Source organism: Carassius carassius, chromosome 1 (assembly GCF_963082965.1).
Source record: "Carassius carassius chromosome 1, fCarCar2.1, whole genome shotgun sequence".
NCBI lineage: Eukaryota > Metazoa > Chordata > Actinopteri > Cypriniformes > Cyprinidae > Carassius > Carassius carassius.
Genome location: NC_081755.1, coordinates 28,053,293 through 28,070,439, shown reverse-complemented (window position 1 = coordinate 28,070,439; position 17,147 = coordinate 28,053,293). Strand labels below are relative to the sequence as shown.

Sequence of the window (17,147 nt, the reverse complement as noted above, 5' to 3'; positions counted from 1 at the left end):
AAGAGAGTTTGCCTATAGCATTTAGATTTATTCACAAAAAAATCAAGCCTCAGGTCTCAAAGCACAAAGGTGGACACTTGTATTTGTTTATTAAAAGCAACCTACTCCTAAAATCCATTTATACAGCCACAAATCTCAACAGCAGAGCCATAAGCAGCTTCATTCAGACCTTCACACACAAAACTATTGCCCATGTGTGCCTGCAGTAACTGCATATGTTAGTCTTATAAAATTAGTCTACTCAAGCTATATGAAATAATGTTGGCCAACTGTTTAACATGAACACACTTAAAGTACAATGAAAGATCAGTAATTGAGCTGAATATAATCAGATAGGATAGAACTATGATGTGTTTCTATTTACTTCAGTGAGCTGGACTACACAATGACTATATCAGCACTACTTTTTCATTGAGTAGGTCCCTGTTCACCTAATACAGGCATAATACTGTAATTATGTGTATATGACAATAAGATGATAATCGTACTTTAAGCATGTTAAAGTGTATATGTACAAACAAGGTAAACAGTCAAATGAATTTACCTCAGAATGAATAAAACTGAATTCTGAAAAGTAACCTTTTCAGGGACTGATATTCAGCGTGATCTTACAGGTTTGTAAGAGCTTCTTGTTTACATAGATCAAAGATCAGGTTATGCCATCTGTAGGTGCAAATTGAAGCAAAGTTGAGTCAGAGCTTGGATTACATTCAAGCCAGTTATTAGACCACAAAACAACTCACCATAAGTACATTATTAAAACCTTCAGCTTTAAAAGAAAAACATTCGGTCAGCAGTAGTTTTTTGCAATTCTTTCTTTCTTTCTTTCTTTCTTCCAACTGTTCCTTCATGGCATTAAAACAAAGCCCAGATATTCAAAAAGATGCGTAAGCCCTGCTATTAATTTATCCTGTTGAAATCAGCAGCCATAGTACAAAAAACACAAGGTGTTCATTAAATATAGGCACTTTAATATAGGTATATATTGGCAATATCTGGCTGCAATTTTATTAAATCAAATCAAATTTATTAAATGTCTAATTAAATGCCATGAGAGTGTTTGTGAAAATATTCTTGTGAAGTGCAAACCTCCTCACACCCGCCTTTCCTGAAAATACTATAACATTCTTTTTTTTGTAAGATTTAAGATTAAGTGTTGGTAATCACATAAAAAATTATTTGATCTTTTTTGAGTATCATTCGGTTCGAGACACAAAATTGATCAGTAGTTGATTGAAAAATTGACAGCTGAACAAAAAACAAACAAAAAAAACAACAACCTTGTGGTTGAGAAGATAATAAGAAGAAATCAAACAAACAAACTAAATGTTCAGCCAAAGGTCCAGTCGACTCCTTTAATCCGTTCTCAAGCACATCTCAGTTCCCTACATCCTTTTAGCCTTATTTATCTCCAGACTTCCACATTATTTTCCCATGTTGAGCTTTCCAGGGCTCGGCGTGTTGGACTCACTGGCTGGCCTTCTCCCTCGGCCTCACCGTCTCCTGGAACACCAGCCGTGATTGATCCGCTGCCTCTAGTAAGGCCTCCATCTCTGGGCTCTCAAGATTGACCAGTTCACCTTCCTCCACCCTTGACACTAGGCCTCCTTCCTCCTGGACCTCCTCATTCTGCTCCACCTGCTCGTCCTTGTCCTCGTCCTCTTCCTCTGGTTCTGGTGTGGGTTCGATCTCACCCTCACGGACCTTCTTGACGTGGAAGGTGAAGGGTGGTACGCGGTAGGTGGATGATTTGGAGCGGGCGTAGATGGGGTGGTCAGGCTTCAGTGACTTCTTCATCTTCTCTCTGGAGCTGCGGATCTTCTCACGGCGTTCAGTGTTAGGCGTCATCTTTGTTCCTAGCTTACCCATCTTCTTCCCCAGGCTCATCTTGGTCTTCTCAAGGTTCTCTCGGGTTCTCTGGCGTGTCTTCTCCAAGTTCTCTTTAGTTCTGAGTCGGGTTTTCTCCAGGTTCTCCTTGGTTTTCTGTCTGGTCTTCTCCATGTGCTCCTTGCTGAAAGCCATCTTCAGCTTGTCCACCTTCTGGAGGCCGCTGCGTTTGATGCGCTCAGCACGAGATTCCTCTATGATCTCCTCAACCTCAACTTCCTCCTCAGAGCCACGGTCTTCCTCTGCTCCTTCACTCAGCACCTGCTCTCCTTCCTCTTCTGCAGCCACTGGCTTCTTAGAGACCTTCACAGGTTTCACCTTGTCCTGAGAGAAAAGGTGAGAAAAATGAAGGAACTAAGATTAGATTAGACCAGACAGATCAGAATATTTTTCCAGATTTGAACCTAAACATTTGGTGTTAAAGTAGCCATGAATATTATAGCGAATCAGAGAAACTTCCACTTTCAGTATTACTGTCAGACAAAAAGTACTGAATATAAAAAGCAAGTATGTGCAAATACATGTTTAATAAGAGTGTACTCAGCAGACTTTGTTCCTGTCCATAATATTAAGGGGGTTCATGAGCCTTTAAGCTTGTTTTATGACCCTTAAACTAGTAAACTAGTTTCTTTTGAGGGCCAAAAATAACAGGGGTGTACAAGTGGTGAGCCCAATATTTGAGCAATACTTGTCCCTGATTTTTTCAATCAGAATAATATGATATAGCCTATGCTTTCATCAAAAGTTGACTAAGTATTAATATTACTTTAATATTTTTGCAGTGTTCGTTTTGTTTCTAAGCTGATCGCTTTGGACTCTTTGTTTTTTTTTTTTTTTTTTTTTTTTTGGTGGAATACATCTATAAATAAAAAATACTGACAGGATACTGTATATGGATATAAAATATTGATTGGGGTTTAAATAATTTCTTAAAATTTTATATCCTGTTCCCGATCATCCTTTTGAGGTATATTCTGCAATAAAGCAGCTGACTGTACACTGCTGACTTAACTTTGAATGCTGTCTTCATTATGAGAAGCTAATATCCAATAAGAGTTTAATGACTAGGTTATATTTTCCCTGTTGAAAAAACAGCATATGCTGGTTAGGGATGTTTTGATGGTGGGCCGCTGGTTTGAGACATCATTTTGTCTCAGGATTTATAATCGCTCTAAATTGTTACTCCTAAACGTGTTCTTAACATTTTAATATCCCTTTAAGTCATTCAGTCCTCATTTGCAGATCAAGCGTACAGACTGATATTTTGAATTCAGATCATGCTATAACTCGTCTGAGCACTGGGAAAGATGATCACCATGATTACACGGGTGGGGCAGCTTCATGGTAAGATAATCAACTGATCTATGCTTCTATGCTACCAGTATGAGAAAATGTCAATGGGATTAATTTTAAATATGGGCCATTACTAAAATCATATTGAGTCCACAGATGAGTACAGCACTCCCTCTAACTGAAAATTGGATGGTCACACACACGTTTGTTTTTGTGAAAAGTGGGTTCACCCCATAGGCGTAACGGTTTTTATACTGTACAAACTGTATATTCTATGGCCCTACACCAACCCTACCTGTAACCCTAACCCTCACAGGAAACTTTGTGCATTTTTACTTTCTCAAAAAAACTCATTCTGTATGATTTATAAGCGTTTTGAAAAATGGGGTTATGTCCTCATAAGTCACCCTCTCCTTGTAAAACCTGTGTCATACCCATGTCATCATACAGAGTTGTGTCCTGATATGTCACAAAAACATGCACAAATATATATATATATGTGTGTGTGTGTGTGTGTGTGTTATTTTGAGAAGGAGAAGCATTGTGATTGTCTTTTCTGCTCATATGCCAATGAAAAGAATGCCGTTTATTCGTTTTCTTGATCATAATGGCTGTATTCAAAAGTATAACACACCCTCTGGTGGTCAACAGAAGAAGTTGCAGATGCAGAGATCTCTTTACGATTGACAATCAGTTATATTTGGTATCCCTGAATCAGTTTTTTTCTCTGGCCCCATGCTAATGGAAGCCCTCGTAAACTTGCATACGCTTCCTTATCTGGTTGTGAAGGCTGAAGATGTGTGCATGTGTTTATTTTAGGCCGGCCTTTCCTCTCTTTGCATTCCATCTGTTTCATTCCCTGATTCATTCACTCCTTAAGCTATTACTGTATCACTCTCCCATTCTGCACACTAAATAGTAAATACTGATGCTGTCACTATAGTAGCCGCATCCACTAACTGACTCACAGGCTGCTCAGAGGACTGAAGACCTGCAGGTATTGTGCTGTGCGTATGAGTGTGTGTGTGTGTGAGAGAGAGAGAGAGAGAGAGAGAGAACAGACACCTAATAAACATCCTGAATGGCATAGTGTTAGATGTGCACTTTACTTGATGTTTTGGCTGACTTTGGTGACACCTCCATTTGAGTTTAGCGGCTTCTGTTTGTCTTACAGTCATTTGCAATGTCAAAACATACCATTTCCATTTTTGATCCAGAAAGGTTTGTCATTATGTGAACCTGAGTTCAATAAAACCCTTAAACTCCAGCACAAGTCAGAATATAGAGGAACATAGATTTCTGAGGTGTTACACAATGCTGGAAATGTGCACTGATCATTGCACATGCACCACAAACACTCCAAACAGCCAAAGCCAACAGAGAGAGCTCAGTGTAAACACACAAAGAACTACTGAGAATTAAATCAAGGTCTTTTTCCGTAACAATTTGCTGGGCCACAACAAATTCCAGTAACCCGTGCTGCCTGGTAAATAATGCGGATTCAGGGAAAACCGTATGGATTGCATCATGTTTTGCGGTTGAATCACAGATATTATGGCACAGTTAGCAGCTGTTCCAAATTATTTCCATATGTCTCCATGTCCTCTGTATTAAAAGGGTCAGAATCCACCCAGAAACATAAAGGTAATTTGTAATATAAATTTACAGATGTGATACCCAACAACAAGGAAGTCAAAGACTTACTTTGTAACAAATAATGTAATTTTGGTTGTTGAAAATCTGAAATTAAACAGCTAACTAAAACAATTCATGCAAAATATGTATTTAAATAAACTTATATTATTCAAATTAGTACAATTAAAATAATATAATTAACAGATCCGTATATTTTATAAAGCAGCAAATTATTTTTATAATCCCATATTTTTTTATAGCTATTAAATCCATTAACCGAGTTTGTATTATGCAATTAATTTTAAAATAATTACAATACAGAAAATAACTGTTGGCAGAGACTGATTGAAATGAATGGTAGCAGAGTTAAGAAATATCTGCAATTGCCATGACTTCTCTTATAAAGCAACAGGCAACTTTTAATGCAGTAAATCATTATAAAAATCATTGAAATCACTCACTTGTTTACCAAAGATAAAATAGAAAATTCATATTATATATTGTGGCCATTCCTGGAATATATCACCTGATACTAAAGCTAAAATTGCCAAAAACCCAATCAATGCACACACCAAAGTCAATATTTAGATAGATTCTCATAAATAAACAGTTTCAATTATTGTAAATTGTAATTATTGTAACAATTTAAGTATACCAGACTAGAGTTGAGTCACTGGGTACAAGTCCGAAATAAACACTTACAATGTGCCAAATTTAAATTTAAATGGTGTCTTGACACATGGTGTAAAAGTGACTATTTCTTACTAAAAGTTTTTCTAGGAAAAAAACTAGTGCAGCAAAATCACAATATATTTTTGTGAAAGATGCAGTGTCAAAAATTACATAATAATTTTCAACTAAAATGTGGCTAAATTCCAGTGTCATGAGGATAAATAATATATATATATATATTTTTTTTTTTTTTTTTTTTTTTTGTAATTACTATTATTATTTTAGGAGAAATAACAAAATTCTGTTCCCATGGTTGATAAGATCAGATCCCTTTTGGATCCTGATTGCATTTATGTAGTACTGGCAAAAACCATAGTGCAAATACAGTAATCATAAACACTACATTAATACAACTGGCAGTGTGTCTGGTGCCATGTAATACCCTCAAACTCCTGTTCAAAAGCTGTAGGCTAAAAAGAATGTCAGTCCACACTGTATATATATAGAAGGATCCCCATCTAACACCCTAAAAGAGGCGAACAATTACCCAGATTACAGCGATGTGTGGACCATGGCACCATGATAACCGTTGCCAAGACAGCAGCAAAAACATTTGGTCCAGTAGTTCGAATGACATACAGATAAACAAAATCAGCCGGTGATGAGCAGATAACAGCTGTGTGTGTGTGTGTGTGTGTGTGTGTGTGTGTGTGTGGCATGATGTTGAAAGGCATGTTAAGGTTGAGGCACTGAGCAGCTGTTGACTTCTGTTGGGTTCAGAGCAACAGCTGTACAGCAGAACTCCTACCTGAAACAACCGGGAATAACTTTAAACATGACTTTAGTATGGGTTTTATGACAGGTTTAACAAAAATATGATCTCTCTCTTAGATAAGAGACTAGGTCTGTGTCATGCCAGTCAGGAAAACACCACAAGTGCACATGGACTAGTTTTTGAATGCTAAGATACCATTAACAAATGAATCAAACAGACACCACAACTGTCTCTAATTGGCTAAAGGCTATATTAAACTACTGTGGCTGAAACAGCAGCCATCTGCCGTTTTTATGTATCTGACAGCTTCATAATGTCAAAGAGATGAAGGTTTTTCACCTATTAACCTCCTTATACACAGGGATACACAGTGACAGAATTTATAACAATATCTAGCAGCTCAACTGTTTTCAACACTGATGAAATTTAAAATAAATTTGAGCATCAAATCATCATATTAGAAGGATCATGTGACACTGAAGACTGGAAAATCATGCTGAATGAGGCCGGAAATTCAGCTTTGCATCACAGGAATGAATTACATTTAAAATATATTACAATAGAAAAGAGGTTTTTTAAATTGTATTAGTATTTCACACTATTACGCTTTCTGCTGTCATTTTTGATTACATAAATGCAGCCTTGATGAGCATAAGAAACTTTTGAAAACATTAACGGGTTAGTTCACCCAAAAAGGAAAATTCTGTCATTAATGACTCACCCCCATGTCGTTCCAAACCCGTAAGACCTCCGTTCAATGAACCGGATATCATACACTGCAGTGAACTCTCTCACAACAGACACGGAAGAGAAGACAATGCTGAATAAAGTCGTAGTTTTTGCTATTTTTGGACCAAAATGTATTTTCGATGCTTCAAAAAATTCTAACTGACCCTCTGATGTCACATGGACTACTTTGATGATGTTTTTCTTACCTTTCTGGACATGGACAGTATACCGTACTCACAGTTTCAATGGAGGGACTGAGAGCTCTCGGACTAAATCTAAAATATCTTAAACTGTGTTCTGAAGATGAACGGAGGTCTTACGGGTTTGGAACGAGTCATTAATGACATAATTTTCCTTTTTGGGTGAACTAACCCTTTAATAAAATTAAAAAATATTCAACTTTACCAGCCCCAAACTTTTGAACAGCAGTATAAACATGTGTATATCTCAATTTCTATTACACAAATACACATTATGTTTTATTTGTATTGTAATCATTCTGCCACCATGATGCTCCTAATAAGCCAAACATGCTTTTATTATCCAGCGCTCTGAACACACAAGAACAAGAGCTCAAATGGCACTGTGTCTGAGTTAGTAAGAGCTGCTAAACTGAAGTGGACAACATTCAATACACTCGAAACAAAAATGGTGCTAAACAGCACTAAAAGTGGTTTCATTGGCTCATAATCATAGGGTAACCACCAAGTGCTATATAGCACCTATTTTTAAACCTTTGTCAAATGGTGCTATGCAGAACCCAAAGAGTAACCCCATTCTCCTCCTTAGATTTCAGATATGTTACTGCCCCTTATAGTGTCGAAAAACACTATATTTTAAGTTCCTTTTTTATCCTTTCCCCAACTAAACTAAGAGAGAGTTAGAGAGAATATAAAGAAGGTACAGAGGGTTACCGGATTCATTATATGGCAGTGGTGCTATATAGCACCTCAAAGAACTGCTAAAAAACCCTTTTTGTTTTGTGTGTGTATAATTGACCCTTTGCAAAGACCCCCTTCCTTACTGCAGCTATGTCTGACAGGCCATGTCAGAGCAGGTTAGTTTTGGTATGAAATAGTCTCTGCTTTCAAACTGTCATTTTGTAAGAAATTCAAATTCATGAAATTTGTTTGTTGGGCATAAATAGCAGATTTGCCATTATGATTGGTCAGATTGCCTGTCAATCAAACTCCATGCAAAGGGTCAATTGGAATAGAATGACTCCTAATCCTGGTTTGTTATAAGTTAAGGTGAATTTTAGCTTCGGATGTGCGTGGCTGTCCTGGCTCTGCATTACCATATCAAGTGTTGCTCCATATTCATATGCAGCCCTGCCCCATGCAAGCGATATTGAAGAATTCAGTAATTCCAGGACCAGCATTTGACATATTATGTAACATTTTAAGAAAATAAGAAGTTAAAGTGATCATCTCTTGTGATTCTTTGTAAACACATGCACACACAACATACTGGTGGCAACTCATGCCTCATTTATTCTCAGCCCATTCATCAAACAGCACATTCTGACCCGGACTAACATGCAGTCTACCTACACACACGCTCACACGGAGCACACACTGCTGTCTGGGTAAATCTGATACCCTGATTTCAGTTCAAAAATAGAGCAGAGGCCACCGTAATGATGGAGATCACACAACCCCCATAAGTCACAGCCACACCTCATCATCATCCGCCCAGCAAACACCTTCACCAACCCCACTTAGAATCCGGCTTTTTCCTACCAGACTGCAAGAGAAATTACAAAACAGTCCTTGTCTGTGTGTACGAGGAACCTAATACCATTCAGATAATACTCGTCCCGAAGACATTTTTCAGGGGGTTGGGGGTTGCGGGGGCGGACACATAAAAGGGGTTATTTGGCAAATAAAAAAAGAAAATTATTTAGCTTGAAACTAACTAGTAACGTATCTGCCGTTGCCAGTAGCCCATGACAGGCTCAGACTACAGATTATGGTGGGATATCTGAAACAGCAATTACAAGAAATTATTCACTATAGTATGTGCAAACACATGTAACATTTAGGATGCTTTTGATACCAAGTTTTGCTGGTTAGCTTTGTCCATGACAGGGTACAAGATGACCTACAATCTAAAACATGACATTTCTAAAAATTGTTTTGTTCAAAAGAAATAATGGTAAATTAAACATTAGGAAATGAATATAAAATAGGAAACATACAAAGATAGTTTACTACAGTTCAGTTCAATTTAAAAAAATGGTCCAAGAACTGGTAACTTGGTGCATGGTTTGTACAGATACCGCAAAATAAAATTCCAGGATTTAAGGTGACATATTTTGCTGCAGCGCACGAGGAGCAGTTTGGGATTCGATGCCTTGCTCAAGGGCACCTCAGTCGTGGTATTGAAGGTGGAGAGAGAACTGTACATTCACTCCCCACACCCGCAATTCCTGCCGGCCCGAGACTCGAACTCACAACCCTTGGATTGGGAGTCCGACTCTCTAACCATTTGGCCACGACTTCCCTTGCACAACTTTCACTACCTTTATCTTACAAATTCTAATATATAAACTAATTCAACAAAATTGTACAAATAAAGTGCAGCAAATGCAAAGAATGCAATGATTGTAGCAACTTTAACATTTGAAAGGATACTATGGCAAAGTTACCGCTTTCCTTATCCAAACAGTTTTTGTTTTTGTTTTTTTATTATCACGAATATGATTGACTGGAAGAATGAAAGCTATGTCATATACTTGGAAAATTATAAGCTTCATCACGCTCATGGGTGTGACAATACACTTAGCTCACAAGGTGAGACAAAATGCAGATACTTGGTTCACTAAATGACAAAATATTTGTCTTTTAATAACAAAAAGTAAAACAATGCAGTTGTATTTTGAAATGTTTTAATCTAGTGCTCCTAATAATCTACTGGTTATTTTGACAAGTGAGTAATCTGATAATTTTTAGTAATACAAATAGAACTAGGCTTTAATATGACTATGTTTTTATATAAAGTAACTATGAGGCAATAATAACTGGACTCAAATAAAGTAGGCTATCAAAACCAAATACATGGTTTTATTGAACAATGAACGTCGTTGAATGCACAATATAATATGCCTATATTATAACAAATACCTGCAGAAGGCGACAAAAGGAATTGTGATGTTTCTTGTGATCTAACAACGTTTAAATACATTTAATTTTAATATTTGACCACATGTTAATTCAGAAACTTTTATTTTGTAAACGTGCTATGTTGAAAAAAAAAACCCCAGCATACTGTATGCTGGTTAGGTATGTTTTGACGCTGGGGTGCTGGTTTATGCTGGTCATTTGCTGGCAAAGGACCAGCATCCCAGTGTAAAAACATACCTAACCAGCATATGCTGTTTCATCAGCAGGGCGATGTTCAATAAATCGCATATTTATTATATAAATGTATTCTACTTTGTTGGCATAGCTTTAAATTATTTACGTTACAAATCAAGTTTGTTTTCCCAGATAAACGTTAATTAAGCAACCCAAACTCACCGCATATGCAGAGGAAGAGTTGAGCCCATTTTACACATACAGTCTTTACTTATAAATTACCATTAAGCTAGAAGGGATACAGCTGCAGGAAACCAACAATAATTATTTTTTTTCTACCTATTAGATTGTGTTTTATTAAAGTCTACAACTACCCCAACCCTAAACCTACCCTTACAGTAATGTAGATACACTAAATATTGTTATTCAGCATGAGAAAAAGGACGCAATATTGATGTGTGCATGTGCAGTAAACCCTGGTAGGACAATCTGACGGGTAGAATAAAATGTCAGGACACCGGCACGGTGCCGGAGAACTTTAAGCCCGGAGTACAATATTGACATGCATGTTCACCACAAGTGCACAGCTGAAAAAGCAAATCATTTCAAACAATGCAATGGAAATTTGGTACCAGTACTTAAACAACCAAGAGGTCAGAGGTCAGTGGCTATTTCATCCAATAAACTAAATGTAACCTTATGTAGCTCTGCTTGTGTTAATAAATTCAGCTGTTCTGATACCAATTTCTAATGAGAGTTTCTGAGAATAATGATGTTAATGTCAGTTCTGAATAAATCAATTCAAACGTCCATTTATTTATAGCATATAGCAAATATTAATGTGTACTCTCTCTCATACACACACACACACACACACACACACACACACACACACACACACACACACGTCAAATACTGGAGTCCAATTTTACAGGGGTAATTTATGTAGGTCTCAGAGGTGTGTGATTAGATATCTGATAAATGCCAGTAGTGTAACTTGCAACCTTAGTGGACATTCCCCCAGAGAAAACTGAGACTTCAACAGCATTTAAATCCACACACACAAACATATATGCACATGGACATACACATACACTCATTGTGAAATATTATTACAGTTTAAATAACAGTTATTCCTGTGATGCAAACGCTGCATTTTCAGAATCATTATTCCAGTCTTCAGTGTCACATGATCCTTCCTTCTCAAGGAACTTTTGTACTCAAGATATTTTGTAGAAACAGCGATACATTTTTTCAGGATCCTTTGAATAGAAGGTTCAAAAAGGACAGTATTTCTTTGAAATATAAATATTTTGCAACATTATAAATGTGTTTACTGTCATGTTTGATCAATTAAATGCATCTTGTATCTATTTCTTTAAATATAAAAATCTGACACCAAACATTTGAATGGTAGTGTGCATAGTGGCCAACTCATTCAAAAGTCTGCCATTACATTAAAATCTGTGTTTCCCCTAGAAATAATGTTATTGTAGTAAAACCAATCATTTATAATAATATTAATAATAATAATAATAATAATAATAATAATAACAAATACTTTGTTACGATTGCATTGAATAAAGAAAAAACTATTATTGATATATATATAAATGAATGAATAAAAAATGCTTTTAGCATTGAAACCAGATTAAGTCATGCAGCATAACAGATTTTACATTTTACACATTTTGGGCGTTCATGCAGTTTAGGTGCATGAAAAAAAGACTATATAATCTCCAAATTTAGTGTTAACTGATATACTAATGATATAATTTGTAATTGTTTATATTGATTTAGGAAAAAAGCAATAAAAAAGTATTTTCACTTTGCATATTTATGTTGCCACTACATAAAAACGAACTGCATATATCTACAGTGCCCATGTTTTCACACAGCTAATGTGTGTTTCGGAGTTTGGTCATTCCCAGGAGAGATACACATGTGATCCCTCTGGTGCATCTTCTCTGATTATCCCTAACAGTCTATAATGCACCTCATTAGGCAACATATGCCCAGAGAAATGATGGGAAATAGCTAACAGAACATAATTGCGCGTATAAACCAATAACTGACCTCACTCACTCTTGTCATCTTCCATCATTCAGTTCCATCTAAAAACATGATTACATCAACACCGTTCCCCCCTGCAGCCCCTCAGAGCAGCGCTGGAAGGAAATGACTCGTTAGTGAGGCTAAATGCAGAAACACTGGTGCAGGGTAAACAACAGCAATGTGCTGGAACACACTGAACCTCTGCCTGTCCACGGTACACACACGTTAGAAGCTTCTGCTCCAGCGCAGTAATGTCAGATCACTGACAGAGAAGAATAATCACATAATTACTGGCACAAAATGACATCTGTGGGTTTAAAGAGAGTCATTAAACACAATTATATACTAATGTACCATCCACTGCCCTCTCAGTCACACAGCTAATGATATTACTGTACAGGTGACAATGGCTGACATAGGTGATTTTATAAAATAATAAATGTAAATAAAAAAAAAATAGTTATTTAATATTCATGTAAATTGTCACTGGAAATCACATTGCAATATTACTATAATTGCTCATAGCTGTTATCATACAAGCTAATTTATTGTATTTAATGCTGTAAAATTTCATTCATAATTGATATTAAAATTGTATTAATTTTCTTTTACAATACTTTATTTTATATGTGAATATGTAAATTGCCAGTGTCAATCTGCTATAATGATATTACCACATGACATTTATTGTATTTATTGCTGTAAAATGGAATTATTTTAATACTAAAACATATTTTTATGTAAATAATATTATCTATTTAATACTAACATGTAAATAATATTCTATAGTTCTATTATTATATATTTTTATATTATATTATATTATATTATAGTATATTGTGAACTGACTGAGGAATGACAACGCTGAATGCAAAAGTCTAAACCTGAAGGATTCTCTCTCTTTCCCTCTGGACTGACGGTAGTGTCATTATGGCAGACATGACGGCATTCTGTGCTATAATTAGATTGTAAGAGAGAGTTTGAGGGGGGATGGGGGTCTCAGAGTGAGTCTCCATCTATCTATACTGCGATCCAGCACGCTCTAAACACATTCATCTGACTCCAACACGGCCCAGCTTGCTTGCACAAGACTCTCTTTGTAACTGCGCTCCACACTGCAGCGAAATCCTACCCTCTACACACTGCTCTAGCATTTGAGCAAAACACGAAAGAAAGAATACACTTTCTACATATGAAGTGTGGTACTATTTTTAGAGTAACTAAACACCATTTGCACCTTTGCACACAGTAGCTATTTCAGCGCAAAAACATTCCCACAGTTTAGTTTAACCAAGCATGGACTGGCACGGACTTGAGGTTTTAAATAATGTCATGGTCAGTCGCAAACATGCCTATATGTCTATTTCTCAATTTTATGAATAAAAAAAGATATTTGTTCACATAATTGATCATTCTTTGCATAACAGCCTTCAAGGTGAAGAACTTGACCTGTGCAAATTGCATATTTATATTCTATACAAGTGTGAGTAAACCATGCATTTTACTTGGGAGGTACCATAATGTACAAAAGCCAAAAGGTATATCTTTGTGCTTTATTTATCCTTAAATTATACATCGGTACCGACAGAGAGCATATTGTACTGACCCAGTGACAGTTTTGTACCCATACCCGCCACCTCCCCACCTTGTTTTTTAGTTATGCAAAAGATATAGACATAAATCTTAAGGTCTTCATCCTATATCTCAAATGCCAGCCAACTATCTGTCACATCCAGCTATCTCACACACCACAGCGAGAGAGAGACACGTTAAGGAAAACATATAGGCCTTCTCTTTGTGCAGACAGTGTACAATTACCTTATTTCCCAGAAAGCACATGTACGTTGCTGAGACATCTGTGAAAGAGAGCATCATCTGCAAAGCATTGCGATCTATTTTAAGCATCGCTTTTGCAAACAAACACAACAATTAAATCTTATAAACATCTTCATTCAAATAGACCATCACTCAGTAGTTTGGGCTCAGTAAGTTCAAAGAAGAAATTAATACTTTTATTTGGTAAGAATGCAAATAAAGTGATAATAATGACTTGTTGTTGCACAAAACTGTATTCAAAACTAAACTGTAATAAATCAGCTTTGCAGGATGATTTCTGAAGGATCATGTGACACTGAAGACTGGATTAATGATGCTGAAAATTACATTTGACTGTATTCAAATAGAAAACAAAAACAGTTATTGAAATTGTAATAATATTTCACAGTATCTCTATTTTTTTATTATTAAATAAAGGCAGCCTCGGTGAGCATAACTAGGATAGATAGATTAGATTAGATTAGATTGATAGACAATTGATCAAATCTTAGCCAAATGCACAGTAGGCTGTTTTTTGACGTGCATGCAGTATCCATCATTGTTCAGAGGTTGCTGTGAGGTTAGACAGGAACCTTTGAAGGTTCACTGATGAGTGGATTGACACTTTATGATACTGAGTGGGGAAATCAAGGCCAAGCCCTTCAGAGGAATCCATGTGTACTCCAAAAGAGACCTGGGAAGGAAGACTGCAAACATACTCCTGCAGCAGACCCCAGCAAAACAACATGATCGTGCTTATTAATTATATTACTATAGCACATTATATTAATATAGTACATTATACGTTGATTAGCGAGAACATTACAGCAAATGAAGTGTTTGATTGCATTATAAAAAGCTAACATCAAGGAAACATTTTAAGGTCATGATTAAGGTCATAGGAAACACATCACTGATGTAACAAAGTGTTCTAAGACTTTACCTATTGTTATTGGTTTTTTGTTTTGTTTTTTGGTCTATCCAACCCAAATACACCAAATAAATACATAAATAAATATATATATGTATGGAACTGGATTTATACATTCATAGGTGGTTTGAAAACAATTTCTTAATGAGTCTCAGTCTGAATGATAATGATAAAATTTTCACCAAATTTCCACAAGTGTGCATCATTAGTTTGACAGCTAGTGTGGAAATGTCAGCAAAAGCAACTGCAGTCTGAATGAATGAATAAATGACTAAGTAACTAACTAAATAAATAAAATAACACCTGGCCACACTAAAATTGCCATTTCAACAATCGGACTTGTTCTAAAAAAAACTAGACTACAACAGCAAGAAAAAGACCACCTGGACTCTAGCTTTTATAACAAACCACAATCAGCTCCAGATCCACAATCAGAAGATTAGAGCCCATTGGTTAGAGAAGGGAATGGCAACCAAACTACTGTAGGTTCAAATCCTGCAAGGAGTGAGCCATGCAGTTGAGGACTGCTTTGAATGAAGTATGAGCTAAAAGACTAATTAGTATCCATTAGTTCAGACAAATGAAAGGAGATATCAAACAGACTTGGCAGTCAGACGCTCTGTCAAGCAGCCATTACTCACCTGGAAGATAAGCACTTTGAAGTTCTTTCTCTTGAGGAGCTCGTGTTCATTGTTCTCCAGTTTTTTGATCTGTCCCGCTTGCTTCTCCAGGTCCGTGCGCACACTCTTCACATTGACGTTCACCTTTCGCACCTTGTCCAGGAGCTTGTTGACCGTCCCAGCCGTCCCAACGTGACTCTTGGCCAGCTTGGCCAGCTCCGTCTGGATGCTGCTCATGTTCTTCTCCATGGTCTCCTGCTTGGCCTCCAGACCGGTCTGAGTCTGCTGGATCTGGTCCACCACACCTATGATCTTGTCTAGGAGTGCCAGGACCTTCATGCCTGTAGCCTGGGCCTCGGACTTCTGGGCCTCACCGCTGCTGCCTCCATCGAGTCCAGGCCCCAGCACCAGGTCCACCTCTTCCTCAGAGTCATCATCGTCATCGTCGTCGCCTCGTTTTGATTTGAACACTTTGGAGACGGTGGCAGTTTTGGTGGCAGCAGGCATCAAGGAGACCTCCTCGTCGTCGTCATCAGAGACTTCAGCGAAGACAGCACGCTCCAGTTTGAAGTCGGTGTCGGCCATGGCTCGGTTTCAAGTACTCAGATGAAAGGCACACAAGCTTACTTGTAGGCAGAAGCATGCACACTTGTGGCCCGGTGTGCAAGAACGCAGTCCTAGGGTAAAAATAAAGCACTAAAAAAAGACTGTAATGACGGTAGACACCCAATGATCACAGCTCAACGACTCCAACTTGCAGGCAACAACACTTCTTGTCAACTTCTAACTGATCTTCAAGTCACCTGCACTTCTTCCTACCACTAAGTACTATTCTCTAGGTTTGCTGTAATGCCTCAAACTTTCCCTCAAGTCTACTCTGGGACCTCGGCCAGTCGGTGGAAGCAGACCCTCTCTCCAAGGTGTGTGGGAGTGTGTAAGGAAGAGTGTGAGTGACCACAGCTCCCTGTGAAGCCTGTCCGTCAGGTCTTCCCTTTCCCTCCTTAGTCCAGCCCTCTGCTGTGATCACTTACTGTAAGGTCACACCCACACTGACCCTTTAAGGGGAGTCCTTTCTCCACCCTCCCTAGAGCCTGGCAGGGGACACTAGAACACATACCAACCCTCTCGTTTACGCAAGGGTATGAGACAAACGGCTCAAATTATTTTATGACTCATTAAAGCGTAAACCTGATCCTGAAAATTACTATCAAAGACACTGCTTCATTACTGGAACCACCATTACAATACAGCACAATAACATGTTCCTAATGTGCTGATATTTTGTTCAACAGGATTAAGAGCGTTTCTGTTTGTATGGCTCCAATGGGGTTTGCAAAGCTCCAGACCAGAGTATGTGAGCGTTGTGGAGTGGAAGCAGAGTTTGCTTTTCACCCCATCTCTAGCAAGTGTGAGCGATTAAAGAATGTTTTTAAAAC

At 37.4% G+C, this 17,147-nt stretch overlaps 1 protein-coding gene across 1 annotated transcript; it reads right to left on the bottom strand.

Moving 5' to 3' along the window:
* Positions 1-1,033: 1,033 nt before the first annotated feature.
* Positions 1,034-16,718, bottom strand: cavin1a (caveolae associated protein 1a). Its single transcript, XM_059554593.1, has 2 exons — positions 15,733-16,718; positions 1,034-2,211 (listed from the first exon to the last, which is right to left on the bottom strand). Exons 1-2 carry the CDS (start codon positions 16,294-16,296, stop codon positions 1,468-1,470), a joined length of 1,308 nt encoding a protein of 435 aa, XP_059410576.1. The 5' UTR covers positions 16,297-16,718; the 3' UTR covers positions 1,034-1,467.
* Between the last annotated feature and the right edge of the window lie 429 nt (positions 16,719-17,147).